At 36.4% G+C, this 11855-nt stretch overlaps 1 protein-coding gene across 1 annotated transcript; it reads right to left on the minus strand.

The window, feature by feature from the left end:
• Positions 1-9793: 9793 nt before the first annotated feature.
• Positions 9794-10934, minus strand: LOC110943121 (zinc finger BED domain-containing protein RICESLEEPER 1-like). Its single transcript, XM_022184877.1, has 3 exons — positions 10778-10934; positions 9916-10700; positions 9794-9829 (listed from the first exon to the last, which is right to left on the minus strand). The coding sequence occupies exons 1-3, from the start codon at positions 10932-10934 to the stop codon at positions 9794-9796; spliced, it is 978 nt and encodes a 325-aa protein (XP_022040569.1).
• Between the last annotated feature and the right edge of the window lie 921 nt (positions 10935-11855).

The following is an 11855-nucleotide window of genomic DNA, read 5'->3' on the forward strand; positions in this document are numbered from 1 at the left end:
ACCATGGTCGAAACCTAAACCGTTTTAAATAGCATGGCTGGGTTTGGCTTTATATTTAACGAGTTTGAAACCGAATATTGAACTCTCTTGCTCGTGTTTTTTCTGTCAAGAAAATATTAGTAAAGTTTCAGTTTATAGAAGTAAGTGATTTCTCTTGATTAAGGTGACGAGACAACTTGCATACTCGTTTTGAAACATTTCATTTTGGTTTCGTTTCTAGTTTAATTTAATTAGTTTGAAACTGGAAATTAAACATCTCTGGTCTTATCTTATTATTATTTGGAAAAAGATCGTGAAGTTTTAAGTTGTAAAAATAAGTGGTTTCTTGTTACATGATTAAAGTGACGGAACAAGTTGTATAACCTCGTAGTGAAACAATATAGGCTTGCTTTGTTTTTTGAGTTTGATTAGTTTGTAACCAAATATTACATAACTATGAGCTTATCTTGCTATTATTTATAATTTAAAAGAAAGTTCATAAAGATAAGCGGTTCTTTGTTACATGATTAAGGTGACGGGACAAGTTGTATATCCTATCTTATGTGCTATAATTCGGCCATTCATAATGACACTAGTTAGTGATTAGAAGGGGGATACTTTCGTGCACTTTTTGTTTGATTGGCTGGATTTGGATCAACACTTTATAATATATAAATATCTCTTTATCTTTTCTTTTATCTTCTTTTCTTTCTAAAGGATTTAAATCAAGGAGTTATGTTGTTTAAATAATGGGTGTGAGTTGGCTGCAAAATCCATTTTTCCTACAAAGTCATAAAACACCACAATTTCAGCCATAAAACACACTCAAAACCCACAAATAATATAGTGATGATTACTGAAACACCATATTTGTGGGTTTTGTGTTGTGTTTTGTGTTGTGTATGATAAGGCTTTGATTATCGAATGACTAATATTAGTGTGTTTTATGTTGATTATCATGTTATGTTTTATATTCATAGTTGTACGATGGTGTGTTTGAAGTTTTTAAGGACTGTTAGGGTTTGGATATTTTGCTTTAGTGATCTTCACTATGTTATTTATGGGTTTTGACTGTGTTTTATGGCTGAAATTGTGGTGTTTTACGACTTTGTACACTTTGTAGGAAAAATAGACTTTGTAGCCGAACTCCACCCTCAAATAATAACAATGTATTTTGTAATAAAGTAAAACTAGTGAGAGAATCCTCCTTTGAGGGATTATGTTTTAACACTCGTATAACTGTTGGAACAGTTTCTAGTCTATGTTCAATCTATAAATGTTATCTCGTGCAATGTATAATCATCAAGAGATGATACTATTGTTTCCTGTCACTTTTAAATTTTAAGATATAAGGTTACGTCACAATTTAGATTCAACTAGCAATAAAACCCACGTGCGTTACGAACACGCGCACACCGCAAATATAGAATGGATTAGTCTAAATATTATGTTATGCGTTAACCATATGTAATTTTAAGATATAAGGTTACGTCACAATTTAGATTCAACTAGCAATAAAACCCACGTGCGTTACGAACACGCGCACACCGCAAATATAGAATGGATTAGTCTAAATATTATGTTATGCGTTAACCATATGTAAACGCATGTTTCGACGTATCTGATTGTGCTCAGTGTGACCTATATAAACATTGCGATTGGATCAAAACTTAAAGTAAGTTCGAGTTTATACCATACGATCATAACGTATTATATGTGACTCGGCTCATATAAGGCAAATATTAGCGGGTATAAAGGAAAACCGACACATGTAATCAAAAGGGATTAATTAGACCTTTTGAAAAAAAAAGGGGAAAAGTAAAATATGACTCCACTCGGTTCGAAACAAAATTTACAAAACATACATAAAAAATCACGAAAACGAATTGTATTTGACTTGAGTCGTTTTCCAAAATAGTATATGTTGAAACGTAGACAACTCGAATTTATAGCAAAACGCACATAAAAATATGCATGTAAATATTTGATCTGACTCGTTTCTAGAAAACATTTACGTCAAAAATAGAGCAATCGAAACACGTACATAAGAATATGCATGTAACCGTGTCAAGTAGCACCAATGTCACATCACTGCTAGCGACCACCAACATCAGGAAAACTCGTAAAACTAAAATAAATAAAAAGGAAAAAATAATACTGGACGAAAAGCAGACATAAAATCGTTGAACCACGCACGCCCGTTGTTGTGTGTTAATGCGAAGAAATTAGAATGAAACGTAAAAAAGAATAAATAAGTCGACCTACAACACGCATGTTGCGATGAATCCGTCAAACAGGAAAATAGACGCGTTGTGATGCACCTGTCAAACGGAAAAAAATTGACGGAAATACGTTGAGCCTCACACGCACGTTATGATGTGTTAACTGGCATAATTTAGAACGAAATGTATAACGAAAAACTTGCGAAAGATGAAAACTATAGGGGACCAAAGTTGAAAATAAAAAGGTATTAGGGTTAAATTGTAAAAGATGAAAAGATTTAGGTTAAAAGTAAAAAAAAAAACAAAAAGGTTAAAATGCAAAAGATAAAACCTTTGGGTTAAAGGTAAAACCATGGGGTACAACACCATTAAACAACAAATTATTGCTAATTTATAATATGGAAATACGAAGAATCATGGACACCCACTAAACCAGTTTAGCCTTTTAGATCTACACATTTTGTTCATCTTATGTACCATAACTCAATATGTACAACCGTATGTTTATCATTAAGCATTACTTATGTTTATCTTGTCATGATCATGAGCACAACCCTATGTTTATCTTTAAGCATTACTTATGTTTATCTTGTCGATCATGAGCACATTAAAGGGCTATTTGGTAGCCTCTGAATGGTCATTAAAAGGCTACCTTTTAATGGAACCATTAAGAATTTTAGCAACGAGAAGGTAGAAGAATGTGACATGTGATGATTTACCATTCAGAGGTTACCTCTTAACCATTCAGACTTGAGGTTACCTCTTATTCATTCAGAGGTTTTAAACCATTTAGAGGTAGCATCTGAATGGTTATTAAGAGGCTACCAAACAACCCCTAAGAATGCCACCCATGAGCGGTGAATAAAGATACCCGTCACCCACCATTTTCATGGTTTCTATTTTACTCCAAAACCACTAGTGTAAGAATTTATTTTATACTCCGAAAACCACAAGTATAGTATATGTTATATTATTTTTATACCCTCACCTATTACCTCACGAGTCTAGGATGTGCCCGGAAGTGAGTCACAAGAAAGCCACAACATGTATGATCATATGACAGACCGCAATAAAGGATACGAATGTAATCGAAAAGTTATCTGTAAGGCCATATAATTGAGTAGGTTTACGCTTATCTTTATCAAACACATTTATATGATATTGGACCTAGTTGTCTAGTGGGCTTGGGATAAGCCATGTAGGCTAATTAAATGTTTTGGGCTTGTTTAGTTAATAGTGTTCACTTGGGCTTGGCCCAGTTTGTATTTAGGTCACCCTATGTAACTATAAATAGGGTAAGCCTAGGTCATTAGGCGGTTGCTGTTCATATTGTTGTTCTTCTTATCATTGTTGAGTCTTGTGATAGTTGTACTAGACGAGTTTCATACTCGTGTGCAATCTAATCAATTCGTTTGTTCTTATTCTTATCACTTTCATTAGTTTTCTGCACTTTTGATTGTGTTAGTGATATCCATTGATAGTTTTTGGACTTACAAGTGGTATTATAGCCTAAGAAGTCTTTCGAGTGCTCGGTTTCGTTGGATATTATATTGAAGAACAAGGTTGAAGAAAAGGTTGCTAATTCGAAGAACTTGCTATTTCGAAGAACAGTTTGAAGAACAATTTTGAACATCAAGACCAGTTCAAAAAATTCATATTTGATCTGTTTTGGGAAGAATTGACTGTGTTTGCTGATTTTTCGGAGTTTTTTTTTTGTGGAAAGGATCTCTCAAAATTGGTTAACAATTTGTTTTCTTTATTATCGAGATTCATTTTTAATTGATATCTTCAAAATATCAGTGCACGAGATTGATTGTGCGGACTAGTGCGCGGTCAAAATTAAAATGTGTGCTGGATTGTGGACTCACTTTTGGTGTACGGGCTCAATAAATTATATTAGTGTGCGGTCAGATAATTTATTTGTGGCTTGGAGTCTAGTGTGCGACCTGGAGTGTGCGGGATCAGTTAAAATTGTGTATGGGACACAAGTGTGAGGCCTAATTAAGTTAGTGTGCGGCCCAATTAACTCTTAGTGTGCGACCAGACTGTTAATGTGTGACCAGACCTTTTGTGTGCGACCAGTTTATTAGTGTGCGACTAAGGCCCAAAAAGTCAGTGTGCGGCCCAAAGTAAATGGTGTGCGAACCAAAATAACAAGCGTGCGGTCCAAAAGGTAGTGTGCGGCCCAATATAGCAAAGGTGGAACTTTAACCAGCTGGCGTGCTCGGTTTTAAACGTATTTGAGTGCAGAATTTGATCTGCTAACAATCTTGGCAAACCGACTGCACGGTTAGGCTCGTGTGATTTTTAGTACAAAAAACAATTTTCGGTACAATTTGGTAAAAACAGTTTTCATTGGACTCGAAATTCCAAAAAAAAAAATGTTTGATTATATGTCTTTGGACTCGAAATTCCGAGATGAGTCTACCGATACAATTTGGTAAAAACAGTTTTCGATCAATTTTTGAACGTTTTTGACAGTCCGGTTCGGTAAAACAGACATTTCCGGGGGATCACAGTTTAGCATCTTAGAAATGTCTTCTTAGAGTGTTGTGCTTGAGCAGAAACATGAAGGTTTCAGATACTTTTCTGGTGAATCTGTAGAAGCTTTAATTGGCCGATTTACTAAACTGCTCTCTGAAATGAAGATGATAGAGATTGTGGTGTCTACTCGTGTGAGCAACAAGAAGCTTCTGGATGCTCTAAAAAGTATTCCAGTTCAGGCAAAGTGTAGTTGGTTTAGAAATGTTAATCAGATAGTGTTGACAACCAACTGTTATTGTTACAGAATGAAGTCGGATAAGCTGATCTCACTCTTAAAATCATATGATAAGGCTAAAAAGTAGAAGGCTCAAGGCAACACATCTACTGCACTTTGCTCATCCACTCCTGCTGTTCCTGCTGCCCCATTACCTGCTGTAGTTTGCTCATCTACTTCTGCTGATTCGCTGAATTCAGAATCAGGTTGCTATACAGGTACTCAGATTCATAAATTCACTCCTACTCCTACTGAGGTATGTGTAGATTATATTTGTTGTACTAGTGCCTGTAGAGAAAAAATGAGTGGCTATAAAGAACACGCTAACTCATTAATTATGCAACTGCAATTATCCAAATCGGATTTATATCAGATTAAAAAGAAAATCAATGGATACAAGGATATGGTAGAGGCACAAAAGCGTGATAGCCGCCGGTTGCATAATGACTTGAGTCAAGAAAAGTATAGGCATCTCCACTTTAAAGAACTTTCTGAAAAACTAACTGTTGAACTTGATTCTCTAAAATCAACTTTCGAAAATACAGAGTTTAATTTTAAGAAATTTGACGTTTCAAGTGAAAAGATTGAGAAGATGATAAATACGCAGTTACAGTTTAGTAAGAAAGAAGTTAGGAATAAGGGTTTGGGATATGTGTGCATTCCTCCACCATACAATCATTCATATACCTCTATTCCTATGACTGAAGAGGGGATTGCTAACATGCTGACATGGTTTTAGGCGGGCTAGTGATGTCAAGGTTGAGCCAGCAAAACCCACAAAATTTAAAATCTCAAAACCTAAAAAGAATGAAACAAAGACAACTGAACCAACATCTACACCTGTCTTTGTTAAATCAGAAAATGTCTTTAAACAAACAGAGACATTGAGCTTTGAGAAAAAATGCAGAATCGGCTAATGAACTAACTGAGCCAGCTACATCATCTGACTCCAAATGTGAATCACCTGAAGCAGATGATTCTAAGAAATTGGAATCAGTTGAATCTAGTGAATCCAGCTGTGAGTCCTCTGGAGTAGCTGAATCAAGCAGTGAAAACTGACTGAGCCCACAACATCTGAAATTGATACACCAAGGCTAGTCAAAAGTGTAGAAGAATGTGTGAACGATACTGATATTGATGCTTCTACTTCATGTGCAGATGAGGTAAAAGTAGAGGATTGGGTTGAGGGGGATGATATTGTTTGCCAAAAAACTAACGATGATTGTTGGAAAACATCAAAATTTGTCTGTTCATGCTCAGCCATATGTGAAAAAGGTTGTTTTTGAGCCAACTTTGAGAGGCCCGTCAAATAAATATGTGCTTCCAAAACCAACAGTTAACAATTGGTGTGATGTGAGTGCGTTATATTTTTAGATATATTTTAGCTCTTTTTACTTGCAAATTCAAGTTTTAAATTTATAAAACACGATATAATACTATCACTCTACACACACGTTAGGGCAAGTGCATCCATCGCGGACGTAGTATAGTGATGGCAAGATAACGAGGTCGTCCAAGGACACAAGAGCTTTTAGTACCGGCTTATCGTTAACGACTAATCTAACCAAACTTTGATAAAAAGGTTTTTAAAGTTACAAAACTAAAAAGCAAAAATAAAATATAAGGAAAAACAAATAGACAAGAAGGAATTACTTGGTTCCAATTTCTCTTTTATGTATCCTTTAATGATTTCCGCACTTTGGGCATTTTAAAAGATTATCTTTAAGTTATAGTAGTAGGCCCCCTTCCAGGCAGCATTACCCTCAACCTATTGGTCTAAGTCAACAAGGATACTGTCACACCCGCTAAATTAGAGTTGGTGTGATCTGAATGGTATCTTCTTTGCACAGCAAAAGTATTTAAGCTAAGACTTCTAAACAGTGAACGCCTGCTAAGTACTCGAATCCCCATGGGTTCTCCTATTCCAACCGTTCCATAGTTTTGAAAAATGCAATCCTAAGAAAGAAACATGCGAAAAATCAACATAAAGTTGGCGAGTTCATAGTTTGTTGGAAAAAGATTTAAAATAAATCTCTTTGATAACCGGTTTATTTTTGAAAAAGATTTAAAATAAATCTCTTTGATAACCGGTTTAAGTAATGTTGAAAGAATGTAATAAGACCAATTTCTTTGGCATGTCTTTTGAATACCTTGTGTTTGAAAAATTGTATAACCGTCAATGTCCGCGTACGACAAAGACAACATGCCCGCATGAGCCTATACCCCACCCCGTGCTAGAAAGTGCCTTGCCAAACCGTTTACTCAAGACGGCCAATTAGCAGGTGGTTATGGTTCCAATGTGTAGCGATGACTTCACTACACAGTTTTAGGCGACCCTATGACCCTTAGCTAAGTAGTGGAGAATCCAGTCCTTGAGTCTTTGTGCCTCGCACGAGCAAATGTAAGCCTAACCCACGAGAGTCCTTGTGCCTCGCACAAGTGAAAATAGGCCTAGCCCGTTTGTGTCTGTAAACAGGACCATCCAGTCCCCTTATTTGTATGTAGGACAACCTAGTCCTTGAGTCTGTAAGCAGGACCAGCCAGTCCTCTTACTTGTATGCAGGACAAACCCGTCCCATAGTAACTAGGACCCCTCCGTCACTAGTCATGAAACTCATGCACGTTTAAAAAATACGCGAGTGTTTTGTAAAACCGGTATGTTTAGAATAAACCTCTTCTTGGCCATTCATGAGATGGGAAATGGATATTGAAGGGGTATGGTCCCAAAAACCCTGCGCAAGCGCAGAGGACCATACCATAATCACACTCCAAATTCATCTCGAACAGGCCTTGCGCGGCCGCGCAACGTGTCTTAGTAAAGATTTGGGAAAGATCACTCTTCAGTAACCATGCGCCGGAGAAAGGAAAGACAAATGTTCAACTAACACCCTTGCGCGGGCCCGCGCAAGGGTACAATTAAGCTTGAAGATTTAACAGCAAGAGACAAGTCTTGAACACTTCCGCGCAGATGAAATAAAGACTTGAACAAAAGGAATCTTTTCTGTTATAATAGAATGGACACGTGCTGAGAGATTACTGGTTTACAGCTGTAGATCTTCTAGAAGCCATTAAATTACCATCGTGCAAAAACCTCATTCGGTTATAACCAAATGTGACGTGGCAAAATCTTGGACCTTCCTTGATGTCACGATGATGGCAACAATTTACATGCAAATTTAGATTAAACCACTTTCCACGTGGCTTCTCCCCAGCCGTTGATCAAGATCACGATCCGTGTGCATGGATGGGGAGATAACTAACAAACGGAAAAGAGAATTCCGTTATTACCTCCGTTACATTTTTGGCGCCAAACTTCAGTTATAAATATGGGAATTCACGTACAATCATGATCATCTACACTCACTTACTTTCACTCTTACTACTTCCTCTTCTTTGAGATTTCTGTACTTATTCTCACGCTGGAGGGTGGTCACGGAGAGAACCCCCATTCTCCCCGTGGCGAGGCTAACGACATTTCTGTTTTGCAGAGATTTCCGACAAAGTAGTTCCCATCAACAATCGGCGAGAGGATTAACCCTTTTATGCAGAAACCCTATTCCCAGAGCTGATTTATTCCGGTCACTTAGATCTGGTATTTCTTAATTGGCACCCACCAATTTCTACTTTTATTCTCATCTTCTCGTTCGATTTCTTTCTTTCTTCTGTTTTCAATGGCAGAAGGTCCATCAAATCAACCACCAGGTCCTCGATCCAAGAACAAAGGCAATTTTGCTTATGCTTCTCAGGTCAACGGAATCGTGGAAGAAGCATCCGATGATAACGATGTTCAACATGATGCGAATCATGTGAACGATCCTGTTACTCCAGGAGTTCCACCTGAAATTCCGATCAGTTCAATCCTACCACCTGGTGAAACTTCGATCTTTTGGTTTGTTAAATCTCAGGGGGCCTTGAATGCAGTTTATGCACAACTTTGTGCATAAACCGCTCAGACAACATCACAGGCACGTAGACCTGCAGCTCAGGTGCGAACCCCAACCGCACCTAGAGACTTACATTATGATTCACCATCGTACATGTCGGTTGAAGATACAGAAGTTAATTCCAAATCTCGCACTAGATATAAGTCTACTCATTCTGGCACGAGACGTCGGGATCATCGTGAAGAGCAACATTCTCAGAGAAGACAATCTGTTCATACAAGACTGGGCCCGCATTTATCGCAAGAGCGGGACACCCAGACCAATGATGAAAACTATCACGGAAAGCTCAATCACTTGTAGGCCTGTAAATGAACCGAACGAACACGAACATTGGCGTGTTCGTGTTTGTTCATTTAAATTTAACCGAACACAAACACGAACACAAACACATAATCGAACACTTTTTTATGTTCATGTTCGTTCATTAAGAAAATGGAAATGTTCGTGTTCGTTCGTGTTCGTTCATTAAAAAGCTAAACGAACACAAACGAACAAACACAAATGAACAAATACAAAAGAATATGATTGAATAAACATAAACGAACATAACACAAACATAAATGAAAACTAACGAACACAAACGAACAAGTCTAGTGCATCATAAACCCATCATGATTCTACCAAAACGAACAAGTCTAGTACATCAAAAATCCATCATGTTAAATAATGGTTCAAAAATAAATAATTCATCCAAAAATTCTTCATAATTATACCAAAAAAAATCTATAATGATTCATCCAGCCACCATTCATGTTTCATCCAAAAACCCATGATCCATGTTTAAACCTGTAATAAAAGATATATAAAATACGTAAGCTAAAATTAGAGGTTTAAACTTACTGTGTGTAAAAAATCAAAAATTCAAAATGCTTCACCCAAATCATATTTTTTCATTCAAGCTCAATGTATGTAATATCGTCATTTTCCTACAATTAACAACGAAAATATATATTAGTTCTAGACCAATAGTAACAAAAAAATGGTACTATAGTTGAAAGAATAAGCAAATTACCTTGATTTTCTTTTTATGTAGTCCATAGTAATGACGATACCAATCAGCTCCACAAACAAGCATATCAACCATCTCTGTTCCTAAACAAGAACGATGTGGCTCAACAACCCTGCCACCAGCGCTGAAAGCCGATTTAGAAGCAACAGTTGTTATTGGAACATATAGGATATCAGCTGCCATTTTGGACAAAATTCTATACTTAAGTCTATTCTCTTTCCACCATCCCAAAACATCAAAACTTGCACCTGTCTCAGAAATGTACACTCCTTCCTGTAAATAAGTGGCTAACTCTGACTTTACACGTTCAACAGTATCAAGACTTTTAATATGTTGAGCATACATAGCGCTACCTGATTTCAAACCATCACCAAATCGAGAAGTCATGAAGCTTGATGAACTCTTAGAAGAACCAGCTCTGATCTCGCTTCCACTCCCAGTAGTTGCACCACCAGTTCGAACAACATTCGATTCCTTATGTGCCTCAATATACTCATTAAACAAATCCTCTAAAATGTCATTAACAACTTGTACTTCTTCTTTAGCCTCCTCCAGAGAATAAATTGTATTGAAAGATAATTTAATTAGTTCCATTTTATATCTTGGATCCATAACAACACCCAGAGAAATCAACAGATTAGTAGAGCCCCAGTATTTGTCAAATTTTTCTTTCATTTTACATGCCATAGATCGCATGCAATCATTCTCCTCCAGAGCTACAGTATCCAATGCATTCTTTATAACGTATAACTCAATGAGAAATAAATTAGAAGTTGGATACTCAGAACCTACAAGATTAGAAAACAATTACTTATAAATATATTGTATAACAAATAGCGAGAGATAAAGTAGAATACACTAATACCTGAAATTATTTTGGTAGCCTCATTGAAAAGTGACAAGAATAAGCAAACATCTTTACATTTTTTCCAATCATCACCACTTGGTAATTTGGTGTATGTACTTTCTCGATCGGCATAATTCTCAAAAACTTCTTTAAACTCCAAAGTCGTAGACAACATTGCGTATGTTGCATTCCACCGAGTACTGACATCCAAGATTAGATGTTTTTTTTTCAATTGTTATTGTTTAGTAAGCTCACTAAAGAGATGTAATCGCCCCGGAGAAGCACCTACATGTTTCACACTCTAACGAACATTGTGAATTATATCTTGAATTTCTGATAGACCATCTTAAACCAACAAGTTAAGAATATGCGCACAACATCGCACATGAAACAACTTTCCATCAAGAGGAAGTTTTTTTTGTAGATTTAAATTATCCATCAACTTTCTAGCCACCACATCATTAGTTTTAGCATTGTCCACAGTCAAAGTAGCCACCTTCATCTCAATATTCCAATCTTTTAAACACTTGAATAAGCAATCATAGATATGAACTCCAGAATATGGCGGAGGCACATCTACAAAACTCAATATGCATTTGTGAATATCAAAATCCGAGTCTACAAAGTGGCATGTAACTACCATGTAATGGATATTTTGAACGGATGTCCACATGTCAGTTGTGATGCTCACACGATTAACAGTATTCAACATTTTTTGAATTCTTTTCTTTCCAAGTTTGTAACTAGAAACACAATCTTGTCGAACTGATGCACGAGAGATCTTCTCAAATTCCGGATTGGCTTCCTTCATCATCACATTGAACAACTCATACTCAACAAAATTAAATGGCAATTCATGCACCATGATCATATGAGAAATAACCTCCCTCATCCTCGCATTGCTAAACTTCCAGTTTTTCACCACTGATGAAGAACCTGATGTTATTCAAGAAAATAATTTATATCACTAAATAGGAAAAAAAAATCAAATAAAATATTAAGAAGGAACCTGATGCTTTTCCAGAAGAAATATTTAACTTCATTTGTCCTTTACTTGCGGCTTTTACTTTCGGACAATACTTTTTTATATGTCTAT

The sequence above is a fragment of the Helianthus annuus genome, chromosome 5 (genome assembly GCF_002127325.2).
Source record: "Helianthus annuus cultivar XRQ/B chromosome 5, HanXRQr2.0-SUNRISE, whole genome shotgun sequence".
NCBI lineage: Eukaryota > Viridiplantae > Streptophyta > Magnoliopsida > Asterales > Asteraceae > Helianthus > Helianthus annuus.